Source organism: Rhamphochromis sp. 'chilingali' (assembly GCF_963969265.1).
Source record: "Rhamphochromis sp. 'chilingali' genome assembly, chromosome: 7".
NCBI lineage: Eukaryota > Metazoa > Chordata > Actinopteri > Cichliformes > Cichlidae > Rhamphochromis > Rhamphochromis sp. 'chilingali'.
The window spans coordinates 10763976-10786130 of NC_137934.1; the positions used below are offsets into that span (position 1 = coordinate 10763976).

At 38.0% G+C, this 22155-nt stretch overlaps 2 protein-coding genes across 3 annotated transcripts; both read right to left on the reverse strand.

Moving 5' to 3' along the window:
- Positions 1 to 265: 265 nt before the first annotated feature.
- On the reverse strand, positions 266 to 3821 carry yeats4 (YEATS domain containing 4). The gene is made up of 7 exons (XM_080886865.1): positions 3596 to 3821; positions 3264 to 3383; positions 3083 to 3149; positions 2850 to 2944; positions 1845 to 1934; positions 1641 to 1728; positions 266 to 1541 (listed from the first exon to the last, which is right to left on the reverse strand). Exons 1-7 carry the CDS (start codon positions 3644 to 3646, stop codon positions 1372 to 1374), a joined length of 681 nt encoding a protein of 226 aa, XP_080742991.1. The 5' UTR covers positions 3647 to 3821; the 3' UTR covers positions 266 to 1371.
- Positions 3822 to 4529: 708 nt separating this feature from the next.
- On the reverse strand, positions 4530 to 19830 carry cpsf6 (cleavage and polyadenylation specific factor 6). Of its 2 annotated transcripts, XM_080886858.1 has the most exons (11): positions 19714 to 19830; positions 17984 to 18193; positions 17793 to 17896; positions 17386 to 17531; positions 16931 to 17107; positions 15813 to 15920; positions 14390 to 14888; positions 14111 to 14226; positions 13722 to 13875; positions 13407 to 13604; positions 4530 to 7386 (listed from the first exon to the last, which is right to left on the reverse strand). In XM_080886858.1, exons 1-10 carry the CDS (start codon positions 19771 to 19773, stop codon positions 13418 to 13420), a joined length of 1761 nt encoding a protein of 586 aa, XP_080742984.1. In that variant the 5' UTR covers positions 19774 to 19830; the 3' UTR covers positions 4530 to 7386; positions 13407 to 13417. The 2 variants fall into 2 exon arrangements, with proteins under 2 accessions (XP_080742984.1, XP_080742985.1); XM_080886859.1 differs by lacking the exon at positions 15813 to 15920.
- Between the last annotated feature and the right edge of the window lie 2325 nt (positions 19831 to 22155).

Consider the following 22155-nt stretch of genomic DNA (forward strand, 5'->3'; position numbering starts at 1 on the left):
GTGAACCACAGTGAGAGTCATAATCCACATACAGAGAAAACTTGGAACAGTGGTGAACCTTCCCTGGAGTGGCTGACCCACCAAAATTACCCCAAAAGTAGATCCAGGATGTCACAAAAGAAGCCAGGTCAGAGTTCATAATTCAACTACAAGAAAAAGACTGGGAAAAAATGGCAACCAATTTGTGCCCTGAAGCTGAAACACTGTTGGGTTATGTAGCAGGACAGTGAACCAAAAACATAACAGCAAGTCTACCTTTGAATGATAAAAAAAAAAAAAAAAAAAAAAAAAAAGAACGACCTAGTTTAAGTCCAGACTTCAATCCAGTTGAGATTATTTGGTATATTACTTGGATGACCTTATGTTCCAAACCCACCAGTGTGCCTGAATTAAAACAATTCTGCAAAGAAGAGTGGATCATGATTCCTCCACAGTGATCAGCGCCAGTTATCACAAATGCTGAGTTGCAGTCCTTGTTGCCAAGGTTGGCACAATCCGTTATTAGGGTTAGGTATAACTACTTTCTCCACAAAGGGCCAAGGAGGATTGGAGAGCTTATCTCTCCCCCTTAATAAATGAAATCCTTTATTTAAAAAACTGCCGTTTGTATTTACTTGGATTTTTTCTGTCTAATATTAGAATTAAATTATGACCAGAAATATGTAACAAATATGCAAAACAAACAAACAAGAAAAAACAGGAGGGGGGCAAATACTTTTTTTCACAGCAGGTCACCTTCTTTATATTGAGAAAAAAAAGTATCCTAATGTTTATGAGCCGATTGTTAAAAATATTTACATAAAACACGAGGAAGCTAGTACTAAAGGACAAGCTATTCACACTGAAAGTCGTGTGTGACTAGTGCAAAAATGTTTGTCCTAATTGACACAGTAATAGTGACCTTATATCAGGATGACTGAACAAGACTGGCTTCAAAATCAAACCAGAGAAATGACAGCTTTGTGTTTCATCATTCTCCCTCACTGGTTTGATCATGTTTGGGGAGAACAAAAAAAAAGATGCAGATGCATAGAACCAAAAGCAGACTTGATTTAGCTACAAGAAAAAAGGCTCACAACACTTTGTGATTTCTGACTCTTTAGAGTGTTGCAATAAAAAACAAAACTAGAGCATTTGTATGTTTAGAAGAGTTTTTGTGGCCGACTACATTTTTAAAGCACTTTCCTACCAACTCAAAACATATTTACATGTTTAAGATTCCCTTGGACGCTCAACAAAAATAAAATGCAAAAATCCTCAAACAAATAACAACACTGACTTTTTTTTTGTTTGTTAAATCCTTGGAGAGGGCAGGAGCACAGAAAATTGCTTCAACAACTGATTGCATCCATAAGCATATTTGTCCTTCTTTCAGTGCTCTTTATGGTCTCCGTCCTCTTCCAGTTTTCTAATCTCTGCCTTAAGGTGGTTGATGTTCTCTCTGCTGGCTTTGAGTTTGTCTTTCAGCTCCGCGATCTCTTGGCTTGTTCTCTTCTTTGCCACTTCCAGTTTCTCCTTGGTCCTCTGCTCCAGTTCACCGACTGGAGAAACGCACAGACATGAAGACAAAAGCGACTCAAAACTTGTGAATGCCTTTTTGTTTTGTTTTTTAAAACAGTGTTGAATATATGAATACATACACTCCGTCTCATGTTTGTAGGCTCCCAGGGTGAGTTGCCTCGATGTGGTCAGTAGCTGCTGCATCATGGCTGTTGGATCCTGAAAGATCTGAAACGCAGAAAAACGACGCATTCAGAGTTCTCGCTCTCAACAATAACATACAGCGATTGATGAGCTCACACAAACTGATATACAAACACCGTCAGAGTCTAAACCAATGGTACCATTTCATCGTAGAATTCAGACACAACTGTCTTCTTGGGCATGGCACTGGAATCTGACTGGAACAGCTTCAACAGGTGGTACAAGGTCACCTAAGAAAACAAAACCAGAAATTCAAGCAATGGATACAGGCACATTTTAAATAAGCTGATCCTCATAGACAACTATATATTACTTATCAAGTGCTGAGGATTACACAGTGCTGTTGTGTAAATATAAATCAGATGGCTTTTGATGTTTTTTTTCTTATAAGAAACCATACACTAAAGAAGAACCATTTAAACTGTACACTAAGAGAAATAGCACACCACACTCAAAAGTGTGTATTTCTTTTATTTATAACATGTGTATTTGAAATACTAGGGCGGTGGTTTAGACACTCACCTAACAAGTGATTTGGTGGTATATAAATAAAACTGATTAGAAAATTTTAAACTCTAGCTCTCTCCTATATGCATCTCTTGTTCCGTCTCCCTCTTCCCTTTCCCCTCACCCCCCAAATAAATCAAAGCAGATGACGGAGAGCCCGCTCATCTATCTCCTTAACCACTTATCTAATTCAGGGTCATGGGCTGGAAACTATCCCAGATGTCACAGGGTGAGAGGCAGGGTATACCTTGGACAGGTCTATAACAGAGCTAATACAGATTGAAAGGCAACTAATTTAGAACTAGTTACCCTAACATGTGTGACTGTGGGAGGATGACACTGAGAGAAGCTACGCAGATACAGGGAGAACATGCTCCACACAAAAATGGCCCAGCTGACCAGGAAGGACAAACTTTGCTTTGAGGCAAGGCTGCTAACCACTGTGTCCACATGCCACTCAAGCTCTAAAATGTCTATCATCAAGCAGTCAAAATATATTAAAACCCTTTCATTCTGGTCCACCTGTATGGTGGATTCAAACCCTGGACCTTGTTGTAAGGAAACGGTGATGACAACTGCACCACGGATCGCTCAGCTTTCTCTGAAACAGCTAAGTAACTCTTTGTGTTGGCTCTTACAGGTCTCTCATTGGGATCGATGAAGAAGATCTTGATGATGATCTCAAACTCCCCCCAGCCTGTCTCTGTGATTTCATATGGAGGCTTAGTGACCACTGGAAATAAGAGAAACACAGAGAGCTTCACAGAATAATGAATTTTCTGAAAAAGTGTCATATATTAAAAATGGATAGATTACTATTTCCAGTAAATCCTTCAATATTTCATACTTGCAATGTAAAGAGTCATCTCACCTCTCAGAGGGTTACCATAGCTCTCATGTAGCTTGAACTGGATCTTTTTCACATAAGCTGACATATCCTGGTAGAAAAGTATTTTTTAAGTCTTTTCAAACAGCATTTTGTATCGTTTTTCAGGTAAATGACACATTTTGTAGGCCCTGCTAAATCCCTCTTACTGATGTGGATGCCTCACCTCATTTCTGTAAGGCTTCACATACACAGACCACTGGTGTGTGTGCCCATCCTCTTCTCTCTTCTTTCCAAAGTAGCGGGCAACATTCCCAAATACAATAGGCTTCACAATAGTCACTCCCTGCAGCCAACAGAGAGAATACAGAAATTTAAAAACAGGCATGACAACGGTACAAGTGGCAAATACAGAAGTACATAAATTGAATCCGACCACGCGATTTTCGTCAAGTTATCTCAATCCACGTTAAATTATTCTGCTCATTGTTTTAAATGATATAAAATCACAAAGTGGTTCGCCTACACTACACTAGAGTGTGGCGTTAGTTACGTTACCTTAACGCGCCCCCCGGAATCTGGACCAAATTCAGTCATCTTTTTGAACATATTACAACTAAAACAGTGCCGCTAATCCTTTAGTGCGTTATGCAGGACTCTTTGTTGTCCTCTCAGCTTTCTTGTCTAAAAACCTTGCCATTTAGGCATTAAAAGTAGGCGTTACACACAGCGTACTACCATTTTAAACTGCCAGCCAAACAAGCGCCGGAAGTAGGTAGTGCAACGTATTAATCTGTCCTGATAGAAAGGCTACCAGGATTCTAAGGTTCCGGGCCCGGCGGAAGCAAGAACGTTTGCGGCCATTACAAAAGCAACCAAACTATGGTCAATGAACCTTTTAGTTCTAGGCTTCTGTGATTTTTTACTTCAAGTGACATGATGATGTCTAACATGACTGACAATACAGAAAACAGCAATTACTTTCGGCAATCCTGTTTTCATTTGCTCATTATACTGGATATTTTCGTCACTTTTAAGGTCTAAAAATGTATTTATCTGTCAATGTTTCTAGTGAGGAAAAACGAATCACTTACGCAATGCTATTTTAAGTATTCGTTTTATCCAGCAGAACATTCACAATCGGACAGGATGTCGACTCTTTTTACACAATAGTTAAGTTTTAAACAACCTCACACCTGATGTTCTGCACTTCTGTCCGACACTGTTTTATACTTTAACAACCCTTTACCATTATATTAGGATGGACTTAAAATTCTGTTCAAAAGTAAGCCTTCAGGTCTAACACTTAAGGTGCGAGGTCCAGGCAATCTCCAATGGCAAAACAAGTGTTTTGGCCTAAAGTTAAGAAAATACTTTTGGACATCATACGTGATTTTTAAGCAACTGCTCCAAAACAAAATTTCCTTTCCCACACTTGTTTCTAATAAAACGAAACGCATTATGCACAAATAAAACAGAACCACAAAACAAACTTAATTTGTATACTTTATTCTTTGAGAGCAAATGATAATCTATTTACCTGCAATGTACCACTACATGTAACCATTATTGGCGGTAGAAATACACCTGAACCTTAACTTAAAATCCCAAAGTTACAGTGGTGATACAAATTCAGCAAGTACTTTGCCCAAGTGAGACCATTTAATATGGAAGCTCATTTCATTTTTTGTAAAGTCAAAAACTATTTTACTCATCTTAAAAAACTATAACTTCAATTTGTAGCAGAAACATGTTTCCAAGTCATCATGCAAAGGCCCCTTTACTAGACAAGTGTGATTTTAAAATAAAGTATCTAGAAACCAGCAGCAGTTAGTAACTAACTAGCAGTTAGTGAAAACATCTTAGTCATACAAATACTGAAAACTCATAAATACATATGTATATACTTTCCAACTGCTTGTGCAGTTTAAAGACTCCCGCAGTCGATCAGACTTCTTGTTTCTTCACTGGTTGTGTTTGTAGACCTAAAAATCACTTACCTTTTCGTGCTGCGGAACAAAAGCTAACACAAAGAAAATGAAACCAAATTCCTGTACAAATGCTCTTATTCTGGAGGGCTACACTTCTGCTTAGCTTGACCAGGGCAGAACTCCATTGGAGTTACCAAATTCAATGCACAACTAAAGAAATAATTTAATAATTTAAATAAAAACGAATAAAAAAAAAAGAAAGAAAACAAGGCACATGTATAGTATTTTCCCCAAACAGCTCAGCAGGAAATAAAATGAGGAAAAAGAGCAACTAACTAACATCAAATTAAGCCAATATCATTAAAAAACATGATATAGGGCCTTAAAACTTTCAACATTTTAAAACTAACTGTTCAGAAATAGCATCATTATATTCAAAAAGGTCCCATTTTTTTCTTTTTTTTAATATCAAAATCCAATTTACATTTTGTTTACATTACATCACACTTTCAGTGAATTTGCAAGGATACGGAGCAAAGGCACTTACATTCCCCAATAAGTCACTTTCTGAAGTATACTGAAAAAGAATACACTTCAAGAGCAAGACAATGGTTTCAAAAGATGCTGGTACAGTTTCCTGCACAGCCTGTCATTCAAATTCCTGCTGTGACTCTGAATCCAAAAGTTTTACATTCACTGGTTACGTTTGAAAATAAGGCATTTTCTAAATTGTTACGGAGTGAAATTGAAATGACATTATTAAAAGAATAACCCCCAGAAAGACAAGGTGTCAACACAAGTTTCAGATTTTTTTTGGGAGCAAATTAAAAATTTCACCAATGGCGATAATTTCACAAAAATGTGTTATGTTGTCTGCATGCAACTTTGTTCTCGTTAAAAACCATACAAAAGCACCATGTTATTGCGCTGTATTCATACTGATTTGCATTTAAGACACCCGATGACACACTGCAGCATCAAACCTCAACATACCTGTAATTTCCTGATTTCCATTAACTCACATTTTAAAAACTGGTGGTATAATCGTGTTATATCATGTGTGCTGGGAAAGCTGTGGCAATGTAATTTACACTTGGGTTTTTTTTTAAAATAATTGTAAGTTATAATAAAAATAACTGAGTAAAAGCTAAACCAGTCATTGCTATTTTCCCAACCTTGCATGAAAAAAACAAACAAAAAAAAAAAACCCCTAAAAGCTTCAACAAATTGCTGTCCGTCCATTTTGACAAACATGCAAAACAATAAAAATGACAGGTGGCAGAATGTTTTACACTGTACCGACAAATTAAAACGCATTTTGTTCATGGTTTAGTTATTTAGATCTATCATGGAAAAGCCTTCAAAATTCAAATACATAAAACATGTAACATCTAAAGTGAAAGGCATGTAACAAACTGGTTCATACTTCCCAATTAAGGAATAAACACTTTCACTCAAGCTTCAACTATGAAGGCTGCTTGAATTAAAATCTGATTTTAAATCATTATATGACAGAAGTGAAAGACAATTTGTTCATGCGGTGTTTCAGTGATAATTATTTAGCGGAATTACAAAATAACCCACCATCAAAAACCATTCCAAACAGCAGGGTCTTCTCTTTTTTGGTTTAGCATGTTGACTATGTAATGCAACATAAGATAAAAACAAACCAAAGTGACTACATCCTTGCCATTTACCAATGTAAAAAAATAAATAAATAAAATAATAATAATAATAAAAAATCTAAGTCAGTATATACATTTAATATAAATGAACGAAACGTAGAGGAATTCACTGAATGCAGAGTGTACCTCAGTAAACATTTTTTATTACAACACCATCTAATTTTAATCAAAAAGCAGAGACATTTACAAACGTACTAGCCATGAAAAGAATAAATGAGAACGAGAGAGTGAGGGTAGGAGAGAAAACATCAAGCACATACCTTATAAAAACTAATCTCTAAACTGTATATACACACACAATACAGCGAGCCAAAGAACAAGAAAAAAACAACAAAAAAAACAAAAGGGTGTAATGTTTGTGTCTTCTATTTGGGGATCGTGCAGGCCATTTATTTATTTATTTATAAGTCGCAAAAAAGCATCACGCTTACTTTTCATGTCAAATAAAACATCATAAAAATAAAAGAGCTGTTTGGAAAGATTCTTTTGTCATCTTTAGTTACCATGAGTATAGAAGTTTGGATAACATAGCCTTACACAGGTCAGGGTCTTCCATCCGCTGCTCTTAAACCAGGCAGACAACAGATAGAGAGAAGGATGGGTGGAGAAGGATAGGAGAGGAGAAATGGAGGGGGTGGAGGAAGTGATGGTAGTTGTGTTCCTGTCCGGTCATGCACGGAGGGCAGGGAAAGAGTTCCTCCTTTTCCTTCCATCCATCCTTGATCCTCGTAAGCTGAAAGGTGTCAAAACGAAGGGTGGAGTTTGGTTTGGAGCCAGCCCAACAGTGAACATTTTCCCCACTCATCATTAAACCTCTACACTACATACACAAAATTTACACCAGGGCTGGGTTCAATTCACCGTCACTCTGAGCCACGAGGTTGGAGTTTGTTCAAGTCATTTTATCTTAGCAAAGGCAGTGCAGACAGAGAAGCCTCTTACACGCGGCATAAATGGCACTATGGTATTTAACTGCTACTCTTAACACTCTGTTGGCTGTGTATTGTCCCCAACCCTAGCAAAGACAGAAACATATCATGCACAGTTCAACAGCTAACATTCAAGAACTTAAATTGAACTCTATGAGTATGTACACGCACACACAAAGAAAAGTATTTCAATCTTTCGTCAAGTCTGCGCTGCAACTACAGAAACATGGATTTCAAAGTATGTACATGCATATACACGTATATACATGTACAGATGTTTGCATGTGGCACTTAACTCTTTTAGACATAAAAATATTGATAACCATATGTAAATGCACTTAAATACCTGGGGCAATTTTGTTTGTTCCATTACAGAATTACAAATTCAGGGATGGACAATGGTTATAGTGTCTAAATGGCCAAATTGTGTATGACCATTTCGTCTTGTTTACAATATTATTAAATGGTGTACCTGCATCAACATTAGGTAATACTTTCAGAATATTAAGTCTTACTTATAGCGTTTCAATTAATTTGGCTCTCAGAGGACTATAAAGTGCAGAAAACAGAAATAAATAACCTTTAAAACTTACAGGGAGTTTTATTGGAAGACCTGAGCTAAAAGTTTTTTTTCCTTTGACAAGTCTTTAACTATAGCAATAGGGATTTACCTTTCAATCACCTCTAAACATTTCAGTATTTGTCATTATGACCAGCAGGTTACATAACGGAGTACACTGAAAACTTTGCTCACTGTGGCAAATACCAGAGAAAACCATGGTTGCAATTTGTTTAAGCTGTATATTTAAGTGAAAAGACAAAGGACCAAAACAGTAATCAATCAAAAAAACAGCTATGAAGGAAAAAGCACATACGGCACATCTAGTGAAACCTTTCCTGCCCAAGCATACCAAGAGTTTTAATAAAACAGAAAAAAATATGACAGTGTGATTCTTACGGTGTCGCAAACATGGTCAAAGTCAGGAAGATGGAATATTTTGTGCTTGTAATGCTTTGCATAGACAAAGTTGAGCATGCAAAGTACAGGAGTCAGAAAAAGCTACCTCTAACCATAATTGTAAAGGACAGCAGCAGTGGGATTACAGTTCTACACAATTTAAAGCACCTTACCAGAAATTTGTACAATTTTAAGATGAAATGACAAAAATTGTGATAAAGAAAGTCATTTCAAACTTGTTGTTTCAACATTAAAATCACTGCTTCACACGCTGAAATGAAGCCAGATAGAACTGGTATCTACACCAAAATTCAAGTAAGTACAGGTGATTTTTTTTACATTGTTTAATGATTCAAATGCATAATGAAATTTGATAGGTTTCATAATCTGAAAGGTTTTCTTTACACAGTATATGCCTGCAGACAAAAGCAGTTGAGCTTACAGCCACATTGCACATCTCAGTACTCCTCCCATAATCACACTTGACATAACTGAACTTTTCTCAAGGGTGAAACATTTAAATTATCAGCCCAATAAATCATTTATATCGGGTTCATTATATTTCATATAAAACTTTAAAATGTGTAGTAGGTGTGTCAGTTAATACAGAATGGAAATGAAACGGGACAGAGCCAAACCAGGGTCAAGCAGTCCATGAAATAGTCTCAGTCCACTAACTTGGCTATGTGCTACAAAAGGCTCGGCAAATAAGATTGGGCCAATACTTACCACTGCCTAGCTTATAGACTGCCGTCTAATCTTTCACTGTTATTACTTATGTGTGTATGATATTTCAGAAAACTACTCACAGACAGCTCATTGAGTATGAAAAAGGTACACATCTTTTTCACCAACTAACAGTTCATGTGTTATATACTGTAATAACTGTGGGGCTAAATATTAAGAATTAAAACCATGTCCATTTGCCTTAGCTCAGCTATAAAGTCAAACATTTTCTTTTTCTATATTCTGGCCAAAGGCCAAAATTAAGGACATGAATTACATTTCAACCATGTTATGGACACGAAGGCTGTTTGATTAGCTATAACCTAAACCATTTGACTCTGGTTTGACATGTGTAAATAGCTTGGACATTAGGGCTGCACCCCCCAGCACACATACACCTACAAACAGGCTGAAGAGAAAGCATAAAAGTAACTTAAGCCTGGTACAAACACTGTGCGTTCTTGCATGGAAACATGAACAGATAAACAGTGTTAAGCACATCTCGAAACAACAAACGGCCACACTACAAGAAGAGGAGCAATGTACTTGGCACTCAATCTCAATTATTTTCCTCTTTAACAAGCTCACAAATATCAGTAGAAATGCAAAGGCATGGTGCAATGGAAAAATTGGGACATATCTCACCATCAACATTTTTGCTCGCTTAATTTTGATCTTTAGTCATTTTTACTGCAAACAACAATTTATAAATATTCTTCAAATGCATTTTGGTGCTTGACACATTGCAATAGGCTATTAGGCCTTGTGCCCACAGAGGATCTCCAACAATGACAACAAGATGGCTATTAAAGGAGACAGCAGCAACTTTCACATTTATTAGTTAGATTTTTTTTTTTTTTTTTTAAATTTGGACTTAAAATGAAAGTTAATTTACAAAAAAAAAACTTATGTATTTGACAAAATGTAATCTTTTGTTGTGAGGTTCTTGGTGGACACAAGGTTTTGCAGGAAAAACGTGAGCATGTAAAGAACAATTTTGTGGAACAGAGACCAGATCAACTCAACAAGCTAGAACTGACAGCTAAAATCAACATAACTCTCCAGTATTTACATGACAAATTGCCTTTAGAGTTTAAGTTACATTCTTTTGGCTACTTTCAAAATGCAGCAACTCCATAAGTTAAACCACCCCAGTTATTATTTTCCAGTATAAGAGAAATAGGCACACAAACAGGGAACAATGTGAATATATAAATATCTTTCCAGTGGGTGGAGCATAGTTCATGCTGTTTGAGTGCAAATACATGAAGATATCTTTAGTGGATAAAGCACATTTAAAATCGGGACAGATATTATTTGGGAATGGGGGCAACTGTACAGAGATGCTGTAGGGTCCACGTAACCTACTCAAGTCTGCTTTACATGCAACACTGTAGATATCTCAAAGCTCTGGCAGTAAAAGACAGCCAAAAAACCCAAAATGGCTGAAACACTATATCCAAAGAAGCCCCAAAACTTTTCACAAGTTAGCGGGTTATTCAACGTGCAACTGAAGCAATGGAAGAAAGCATCTTCACAAAGAGATTACATAACGACTTGTGAAACCCTGACTCTGAAAATCCCAGACAAAAACCAGCACAGGGCAGAAAGGCAGCCTAAAATAGTTGACTCAAATCATTTGAGAGCAATACACTATTAATGATTTTTGTATCCAACAACATTAGGTGCAAGCTGACAATTAGAATGTTCAGATAAATGCATCTACAACCACAGCACCAGTTAAAATTGAATTAGCTTGGATATAATGCTAAAAATAGACAAAAATCTCACATGCCTGCATGATCTCTTTGCTAAATTGGACCGATTAAACTGAATGCTGAAGCCTAACTCACTGTCATGAATGTTATGCAACAGTACAAGTTCTCCCATAAAATTGTGACTTTCTTTTCCTGAATCATGCAGAGCCCTCTAAGGGTTAACACTGAGAATATTTTTCTGGACTAGGTTTGTGTTCTCTTGCAGTAATGTTTTCTCTGATCCATGTAAAAAAAAAAAAAAAAAAAAAAAAAAAAAAGCTAAACTCTATTATGAAATTGCATTATACTCATTTTGACCACTACACGAGTAAGTTGACTTTCAGTTGTGACTGTTCAGGCACAGGTATTCAGTTACTACAGAAACTAGAGGAGCTCTTAAACTGTAGCTGTGATTTTTGACTAAAGTTGTTGGAAGACAAACTGTCAGCGTGATAGTGGCTGTGACCACAGCTGTGCGTTAGTTACGGTTACAGTTGTGACATACAAGGAGTCGTTTATGATAGGTCTAACATTGAATGCACATGGAGAATATATGTAACTTGTATTGAATATACTCTATTTCTGAACACTTGTGGTATTTTAACAACTAGCATTAAAGCATTTTAATAGTACAGCAAGATCTCCACTTCAGTCCATATGCAGAAATTATATTACTATGAGTGAACGCCACAATGGCCTACAAAAAATAAAATAAAATAAAAACAAAAACTCCAGTGTAACCTTCTGGGGGAGCTCCACAGACTCAAAGAGCTTAGGATCTAAAAACACTGATTTTCTTAAGCTTGTGCTAGCTTTTAACTTTAAATCACTTTTTTTTTTTTTTTAAATTGTGTGTCAACATAATAGTATGATAATGCAAGTTATTATGCACAGATCTGAAATATTAACCAATTCTCATTACACAGACTCTGCAAACAATTTGATTTCAGCCACTGTTGAATACAGGCTGACCTTTGCCTCATAAAATGATTAGATGTGACACTGCGTGTAAAAACCACACCAGCATTTGGATATTCAGTAACATATATTTTGACAGATTATTATGTCAAGGGGACAGGCATTTTTCCCTCCTCCACTTCACCTCAACATCTTAAGTTAAGGTGCAATTATACAAAAGTGAGCAAACACTATGCAATAAAAACATTCAACTTGACACAGGTGAAATGTCAGGTGATATTATTGTCATGCAGATATGGCACAATGACATTAGTTTTTTTTTTAAGGGGTGGGAGGGGGCAAAAGTCATAAGATGTTGACACTGATAAATGTTTAACTTCTCTGAAATATCACAGGACAATGATAGATTTCAAATAACACACTAAAACTGGAATATGTACAACACTATGAATGAAACATTTACAAAATGTAGATTGGTCTACTACTGACAAGGTGTAAAAACAGTAATCAATTCAATCTTAACAGACCATATAAAATCTTAATTTGTACGAAATACTGTAAAAATGACTGTACAGTATTGTGACACCCAAATCTTGCTAATCAGGATTGAAGCGACCAGTACAAGCCCACTGATAAACCAAACTTTGGGAATTCACATATAATTAATATGGCAGTTCTGAGTGTTGATATAATAAAAATCAGGCACATTTGGTCCACTTGCCACAGTTCCTGGTAAAAGCCAAAATTCTGATAATTTCTACTTTATTGATGCAAAAACTCTTTAAATTTTATAAAAAGAGTAACTGCAAAAATCATCTCAACAGGTAACGTATGCTATTTTCTTGCCATGCACAGGTGCATACAACTTTTATTCTAAAATGTATTTGTTGTAATATCCAAAGCAACAAATGAACTTTGTAATTTACCAGCCTCTGAAGCCTGCAGACCAAAGAGTACAAAATACATCCAGAAATCCAGTGACTTATATTTTCTCATTTCAAAGGGACTACAGCGTAGATACAACACTTACAGACTCCACACTGTGCCAAAGTGAATACATCAAGTGTGTATTTTGCACATTTTGTGATACAATAGAAATTGTGATTACCACTGAAGAAATATGGTTTAAGTTGACTTACCTTATACCTACCTGAAGACAGAGGACTGAGTTTTGAAAGCCTTTTCGTTGCCTACCTCTTACTCTCCTCATGCAGTAATTTAATATTTTGATGATAACATCCATTATCAGATGTTTAACCATTATTTGGGTGTAAGTAGGATTTGGTTTTGGGATTTATCTAGAGCCAGTGAATCCAATGAGAGGAGGTGTGCAAACAGAGAAGACTTTAAATCTCAACTGTGCCACTTTCTGTTTCTGTCATGCCGTCTGAGCCTAAATTAGTTTGCCACAAGGTTTAAGACAAAGATGCTGAAAAATACACAAAAAAATAAAACTGGTACCCACCTCCTTTCCGGCTAACGGTGCCGGTATTCCCTCTCCCTCTCTCTTTCCCGGTCACGGTCCCGATCCCTCTCACGATGACGATCTCTCTCCCGACTGCGTTCTCTGTAATAGTCCTCATGCCTGTCGCGGCTACGAGATTTGTGTCGTCGACTCTTTTCTCTTGAGCGACTGTGGTCACGTTCCCTGGAACGTTCTCGCCTTGCAGAGACAAACGAACATCAAGTTACAGTTGTGAAGTTTTTAATAAAGTTCAAACACCTACATTTTCTTTTAGTATGTAACTACCTGTTTCAGTGTAATATTTAACAGGCTTACCTTGACGCAGAGCCATAGCTCTTTGACTCAATGCCGTGGAGACAGTCCTGCAGAGAACTGATGAGGACCTTGCAGCGGTCGTCTGCGGACACTTTGGACTGCTTAATCAGACTGATGGCTGTCACCAAAGTCTCTATAGCACTGCCATAATCACCTAAAAAGAGAAAACAGTGGAGTAAACTTTTCATCCATCCATCCTCTTCCACTCATCCTCATCAGGGTCGCAGGCGGGCTGGAGCCTATCTCAAGTGTCATAGGGCAAGCAGCCGGGTACACTGGTCTATTGCAGTGCTCTTTTACTTCTTTGAAGAAATTTAAGTTTTCCCTTACTGACAACATGTAAACGCACTTATTTAAATGTATTGGAAATATATCACCATTTGCCTTACCTGCACTGGCATCAGAAACTGCTCTAGATATGGCACTGGAGGATATGGCTCTGTTCCTGTTCATGATCTCCTCAAACTCTGCCTCACTTAGAGGGGTCCGTGATGTGTCCATGTCCCTAAAAAAATAACAGAAAAAAAAAAAAAAAAAGGATCAAGCATTAATTTATTTTTAATTCACAGTATCCAAGTTCTAGGCTACCCGAGCACAAACAAAAACCTCATATTGAATGTGTATATATAGTGGTTTAATTTGTTGTTCTTCTCAGTAATTGTTCTTACCGGCCTCCAGGCCCATAATCTCCTCTTTCATATGGTGGCGGGCGGCCGTATGGGTCATTTGGTCCCGGTGGACCTCGGCTATCATTGGGTGGCATGCTGTTGTTGCCAGGGGGAGGAAAGAAGGCAGGGTTCACGTGCGGCGCTGGTGGTGGGCCACCTGGCGGGGGACCTGGCAGATGTGGTGGTGGAGCCAATGCCATAGGCGGGCCAATAGGTCCAGGAGGACGGGGTGGAAAGGGTCCTGGAGGGGGTGGGCCCTGCTGAGGAGGTGGGGGACCAGGTGGAGGACCATAGCCTGGAGGAGGTGGACCTGGAGGCAGGGGTCCCAGTGGTGGCTGGCCAAACTGCCCAGGGAAGAGAACAGGTGGAGGAGGCCTATCACCACGATTTGGAGGCCCAGCCATGGGAGGTGGAAGACCCTGGCCTGGAGGTGGAGGTCCTGGAGGTCCTGGGGGACCTGGTGGACCGGGTGGGGGGCGTGGAGGACCCTGCATGCCACCTAGAAAAAGAGCAAATTAACAAAAAAGACAAGAACAAAAAAAAAAAAAAAAAAAAAAAAAAAAAAAGAACATGAAAGAAGTAAGCTCCAGTAAACCAAAATTATTGTCTAGAATGACACAGACTGAGCTCTCCACCTCTTTCTACAAGAACAAGTAACTGGCAGATTGAAAACACAAAATGTATACTGGCACAGTCGATTTGTGGACTCATTTTTGAAGTCTAGTGGCAGCCTGTATTTTTCTATGTATCTTTTGTACAGTGATACCTTTAGGTACCAAATGGCAATTTAAAGCAGGGACAGTGACACAAAGATGAAAGAAAGCCATTGCTGCACAGGACAACAATTGACGAAAAAAGGTCACAAATGACACTGAAAAATAAATCAAAGGGAAAGTGAACAGATGAGAAGCTATAGTTTCAAGCAGGCGTTGCCGTTTTAATTAAACAAGGCCTTGTATTGGACTGGACCCTTCTCATTAACACTTGACTCAGAAGATGCACTGCTATAAGTTTCCAGAAGCCCTAAAGAGAGTATATACAGTGTATAAACTGCAATGTGGAACTAAGGAGTTTGACTGCTTTACATCAATTACAAACCTGCGAAAAGAATTTTTCCAAAAGTTTAAAAATACGTTTTTTCTTGACACTGGGCCATTATGTCACCTGAAACAACTAATTTACCTAAAATGTACTTAAGCTCAAAAAAACAAAAGCACACGTTTATTTCTTTTGGTAAAAATGTTTTAAAATTTAAAATGCTGCCACATGTGGGGCAAATAATGTAAACTGTCGATTCAGAGTAAGCAATGAAGATCAGCTGCCTCGGGGCAGTAAATGTGACAGTTTAATTTGTCAATAAAAAGCCAAAGCTAGGATTATAAGGCCATCTAATAAATCAATTAGATTAATCGAGGTATTTCACCTCTGCTACGCCAGCTCCCGTTCCTGCCCCCCGGCTGGAAGGGATTGAAACTCATATCCATCAGAGGGCCATCTTGGTGCCTAACCAGATCTGGTCTCATGCCCGAGCCTAATGGGGAAAAAAGCAAACCAATCACAACTCCTCCCTTCAGAAACCTCTACCTGCTAACCGAAGGCCTGTCGCAGCCCAGCGGGACGGGGCACCAGCCACTAAGCGAAAGAAGAGATATGAAAAGGGGGAATGGAGAACAGCCTGCTACTCCATTCTCTTACTGCTTCTGACAAGCAGCCAAGCCAAGATTTGTAAAGAGGTAAGTTTGGCAGCGTACCAAGTCAAGCTTTGAGAAAACCTCTAAGTAAAGGAATGGTGGTGGAAATTTTCACAAGCAGGAAACCACACCATGAGAAGGATCAACTGTTCAACTTGAGGTTAAGTGAGACAAAAATTCAAACCAGACAAAGAAGGAAACATGCAAAGAAAGCCCTGCCAAGGGAGAGATGAGAGATCCCGCAATAGTAAAAAAAACATACTAGATCAGATGAGCCATGATCCCATGCAGGTGTGAGTAACAGCAATGCCTGGACTGTGCTACCTGAGCAGCACTGCCAGACAGAAAGCAGAACTTCCAAGTTTTTAAAACACTTGTGACTTTAAATCTGTTGTGCTGTAACATTATATGTATTTATTTTTTTTTCAAATCATCACACAGTCGACAATACTGAACAGAAATAAACTGACCTACAAAGTTCAATATGTGATTTAACACAACCTCTGCCAGCTGTGGTGGATCCATACATGACAGGTTGCACTTTTTGTGAGCTGTGTGTCTTTATGGATTTGCTTATATCCACAACACATCCACTCATGAACTCGTTTTGACTGCCAAGTCTCAAAAACTAATATATCCACCTCAAGTTCAACTATATATCCCTATGAAATGTGGTTAAACAAACTTATTTTGGTAATAAGCCCACTCAGCATTCAAGACAACACAATCCATTGATTTGGAACGTTTCTGCCCCTAATTTATTTTTGATGATGAATTTTTGAATATCAATATTCATTTCTCAAGTAACTGAGTGTTGTCCCATACTACCAACACATCTTGCTAAACTAACCAGGAAGGTGTGGTGGAGGACCCCCAGGCCCTACGGGACCAGGGAAGCGGTCTCCTCCAGGGCCAGGTGGTCCGGGGAACCTGCCTCTCCCTCGGCTGCCCATGGGAAAACCGCCACGGGGTCCAGAACCAGGAGGACCAGCCTTTCCTTCCCCAGACATCTGACCTGTCTGGGTACCTGTGAAAAGACAAATACAAACTCATTTCATATGTAATCATTAATCAATATGTGCACCTGGCTAAGAGACAAAAACAAGGATAAATTACATGTATGAGTTCATACATATGCTAAGATTAAACACAGGTCATGTAACATATGTGATGTACTGTGTAGTCAAATATATTTATATTTAGAATAACTCACATTCCAACATGTGCAAATTTTTTACATAACTTCTTTTAACCAGCACTGATCTCTTCGGATAAATAAACCATGTGCACACTTGCCCTACTTACTTTTGCGTGATTGCATTTCAAACTGGCTGAGGGACTGCTTGTTGCATGGTGTGACAATGGGATTCTGACCATGGAGCTCCCTCTTTGACAGCAGCTCCATTAACTTTCTGGAGGATGCCTCTGAACCAACACACACCAGAGCAAACCTGGAAAACACGCAGAGGACATACAGTCAGACAATTGATCGCATAAACATCAATGCACTGTGAAATTCTGAGCTGATAGTAATATCTAAACAAGGTCACTGGCACTCAAGAACATATGTCTTTAGAAACAACAGCCTTGTGGTAATACAATCATAAAACTGACTCAGTGTGATCCCACCCTGTACTCCTAACACGAAATATTTAACATACTCTTTGACTTAGTCCAACTGCATCATAGAAATAAAATACTAAAGACCTCACCCTTTTGACTGGCCATTGGCTCGGTTTTCAAAGAACTTTATCTCCAGCACATCTGTGATGCCTATCACCCGGATAGCTTCTGTCAAGTCCTCATCAGTTGTCCACTGCAAAAACAACCCCAAGCAAAATGGCATCATGTATGGATCACAATTAAATTTGTAAGTCCAATTTTTAGACAATCTGACACTCACCCATGTGAGGTTTCCTATGTACAGGGCGATTCTTTTTCCAGTGTAGGTGTACACCACGTTGGGCAGGGCGCTTTTCCCTCCCTCTGTGCCACCTGGGGCTGGCAGTGAATCCAAGTAATCCCGGTCTTCTGGAGCATCACCATTATTGGCTGATGGGGATATTACGTCATCATACAGGTCGATCTGCTCATGAACTGGGTAGTCAGCTTCCTGTATTAAGAATGCAAGAAAAGATCAGTGAAGCACTTAATATCTAGAGCTTGATAATGATTTGATGTTATTAACACCAAGGATATAATTTATCAGCTTCTATGTCTGATCTGATTCTGAATCGGTTTCCTCACCAACACCAGAATAGCAAACCTACATTGGTTTTCACCATCACATTGTACAAAAAGGTTTCCTTGTAACAGGTGTGCAAAATTCCCACTGAATTGAGTTTGATTTAATTGTTTTTGCAATAGGCAGTTGTCAGAAAAACATACCAGCACTCATTAAAAAGATGTAATTCACTATTGAATCAATTCAAGTTCAATAACACTAGCATCATGCAACTGCTTTATGCTGACCAGGAAAAGTCAATTTAGGGTTAAGGTTCACAGCATATCCAGATATTGTAGTATGATAATAATAATAACAGCATAAACTTGTGATCAGCAGATAGTCGCAAGCTTCGTAGAACTTATATCCGTATCAAATTAATTTGAAGTGGTTTATTTATGCACCCTGTGCAAAACCAATTGCTTCAATTGGGACAAATTAAAAGATTGGGGGTTTACTTAACCAATCTGCCAAAGTCGTGACTTAAATATATCCGTTAAATCATTTTATTCTAATACACTGGCTTACTTAAGTTCAAATTTGATCACCTGGATAAATTTATGCGTCGTGACTTTCCCCAAGCATGAATGCAAACTGAGTGTTTGCATTATGGGTCAAACTCAAGTATGTTTTGAAAGCTGTTTAGCAGTTCGAGACACAACACTATCTTCACATTGGCTAAGCTGAAATTATAACCACCGTCACAGAAAAGGGGCGTGTGGAGAAAAATATCTTCTGAATAGCCCCAACATTGACCTACTCCATGCTAACAACATGCCGTGTTTATTACACTATTCAGAGCCTACTAAGGTTGGGCGACTGCACGAGTTTATCGACGATAGGCTGAGGCTATCGTCAGCTATTGGCCTGACCATTGTCGGTTGGAAAATGTTTATACAACCTTAGAGCCTAAAGGCGTTCGGTTTAGCTTAAAACTTCTCTTTATCAACTGAAAAAAAGTAAAGACTTACTAGACACGACAGCGTGATAGCTGTGAATTAGTCAATGTCAGCTCGCTAACGAAAGTGCGTTTGTTTGTCTTGCTAGCCCGCCACTAACGACCATGCCAAGGCCTGAACCCAAGCTACGCCGTGAAGACGGCTGCTTTTAGCATTTACTTGAATAAATAACAACGCACATCACGAAACAACTGCAGCGTGCATATTAATTACTAAATACATGAAAAGTCGTGTTAAATGTCGACAACCCCACGAACAAACAAAAGTCTGCAAAGCACGCCGATAGCAGAGGCTGCAGGCTTGCAGCATGTTGAAAAGGCCTTGTATGTCAGAGAGCCTCTTTAGCCACAAAAGCTCGCCACTTTGTAGGTTATAATAAATATAGCAGATTATACAGATATTAAAAAAAATAACACCTATAAGCGAGGTAGGAAAATATGTATTTATTACCTGGCTGAACTCCTCCTCGACGTCGGCGTAGATGTCGATATGATCCACACCGTCCGCCATTTTCCTCTGACTACCAGCTCTCACCGCCTGCGGTGCAGACTACAACGACGGTACGCCACAAACAATGAAAAGAAGACAGGCAACGAGCGCCCCCGCAGGTTAATTTCATTCATTACAACATCACCCGTGTAGACCACGGGAAAATCTGTTGCAGTCACCACTGATTGTGAAACAAAAGCCCACCGTGTTAAAAAAGCAAAACTTATCAAACAGTTTACATGTTTATACATCCTCTTGCTTTACTTATGATTTATAGCATGTGTGACATCAATTTTAATTATATGGCCCCCCTTTTTTTTAGCCTTGAGACGACGTCCCACAATTTACTTGCTTTTGAGGATATTCCCAAGTCTGGCTTTTACCCAATTTATATGAAGGGAAGACTTTCTATTACAATAAACTGCTTTTTGTTACAATGCTTTGGACATCAGGGAAAGTTAAAAGACATCAAAACCTCCAGGGCTTTGCAGAGTTTGAATGATGATGTAAACTACCACAAAGAAAATGACACACAGAGAAATACACTTCTGTCTTTTTTTTTTTAGTTTCACACAGGAGAAAATATAATGTGAAGAGACACAGAATATGTGTGTTATAATTATGCCAATCTACCGTCACATCCTTACTGACAATACAGGAGATTATAAAGACTGTTGTGTGTGAGCACTAGGACAAACTCTTGCTTTTCTTTTAATCGCTACAGTATTTATTCAACAAGAGAGCTTGGAATATAATATATGTGGGGTATTCCCCCAGCATTGTTAATGTTTTCCACTTTGCACTAGACAAACACAGTCTTTGCCCCATATTTAGTTTGTTGGGATCTGATCACCAAAACTGCCAGGCTGTCGTATCAGAACCCCTGACTGGTATAGATTTCAGAGTGAAACTCGGAACATTGCATGACCATATTTGTTTGCAGTTTACTTGTTTAGGTATTTAAATAATATCAAACGAGCTGTGAAGCAAGAGGCTTGAATGCAGCAATTTTAGAACTTTTAATTGACAATTCACTAGAGAGAAAAATAAAAATAAAAATAATGCTAATATTGCATTGGTGGTCAGGAGGATGAATTAATCTTCCCTAAAACTGCCATGTGTCTACTGGTGGTATTTGAAACTGGTTCTTTTACACATCAAATTAAATATATTTTATTAGTATGAAGATGCAGTGATTAGCAGTGTCACTTGAAAGCAAGGAGCTTCCTCTTTTGTGCCTCCTGGTCCACTGGGGCCTTTCTATATAATGTTTTATGTTTTACATTTGCCATTCTGGATGCTCTGGGATCCCCCCACAGTACTCAGACGTGCATGCTTAACTGGGGGTTTTAAGTTGGGTGTGAGTGTAGATTTTCTTTGTTTTCTGTCTATCTGTGCTAGACCTGTGATGAATTGACAGGATTTTATGCGTTCAAACCAAAGAACTTCAAAGTACGAATGAGTACAAAGCTTTGACTATCACTGAAATTCCAGTTAGAGTAATTTCTTTTATATATATTACAAAAAAAGATTTCTCAGGTTGTCAGTAGACAGAACTGAAGGATTGAATCCAATTACCAATAAAGTCATAATTTTGATAACTGTCATCCATTTACCTTTATGTGGCCAAAATAAATTACTCAAGTTTTTGTTTTGAGCAGATAAACAACAAAACCCAAATTTATAATTTTATTTAGACAGTACAAATCAGGGCCATAGATGTGGCAATGTCAACCCGTGGAGAGTACAAACAAAATCAGGACAGCTAAATAATTAACTTTCAGAAACTTAATAAGATTAACTTATATGTGTGCTTTGAGAGGCAATTAAAAATGGGTGTAGAAAAGGCTACACAGACACTCAGAGCCAAAAATGCATTTAAGTGCTCAGCAAAAAGTGCAAAATATAAAACATACAGGCAAATATATACAAAAATATCATATGCAGTTAGTTTCATAGTGCTAATTGACACTGAGATTACATTTTTATTACTGTGACATTTTATTTTTAGTGACTGAGCTATAATAGCGAGCATTGCTATAAAAGTTACATTTTAAATGAAGAAAAAAAGCCTTAAAATATACCATATATATCATAAACCATATAAAAAAAAACTATAAATATTTCTTAATCGCAAAAACATTTGTATATTTTTTCAAAAATGTAAATCCTTGGTGCCAAATACATTGCAAATGCATGTATGCATTGTTTTAATGTGAAAAGTTAGATATTTCCTTTTTAGAGTGTGACGATCTTCAGCTCATTTATCATTTCAGCATTTACAGCCCATTAGCCAGACATACATAATTAGTTACGGTATGTACAGAGAGACAAAAGACAAAAAAAGGCAGACAGATATGTAAAAATAATAGTCACAGAAACATACATTTATAGGATGGAAAT

What these genes read in the sequence shown, in the direction of transcription:
- yeats4 (XM_080886865.1), bottom strand. Translation starts at nt 3,646, where the DNA reads ATGTTCAAAAAGATGACTGAATTTGGTCCAGATTCCGGGGGGCGCGTT. An exon ending in CTATGGTAACCCTCTGAGAG is followed by an intron (nt 2,945 to 3,082) that starts GTGAGATGACTC and finishes TCTTATTTCCAG; the next exon opens with TGGTCACTAAGCCTCCATAT. An exon ending in TCGATCCCAATGAGAGACCT is followed by an intron (nt 1,935 to 2,849) that starts GTAAGAGCCAAC and finishes TTGTTTTCTTAG; the next exon opens with GTGACCTTGTACCACCTGTT.
- cpsf6 (XM_080886858.1), bottom strand. Translation starts at nt 19,773, where the DNA reads ATGGCGGACGGTGTGGATCATATCGACATCTACGCCGACGTCGAGGAG. An exon ending in ACATAGGAAACCTCACATGG is followed by an intron (nt 17,897 to 17,983) that starts GTGAGTGTCAGA and finishes TTGTTTTTGCAG; the next exon opens with TGGACAACTGATGAGGACTT. An exon ending in CGGGAGCTGGCGTAGCAGAG is followed by an intron (nt 14,889 to 15,812) that starts GTGAAATACCTC and finishes CTCTTTTTCTAG; the next exon opens with GTGGCATGCAGGGTCCTCCA.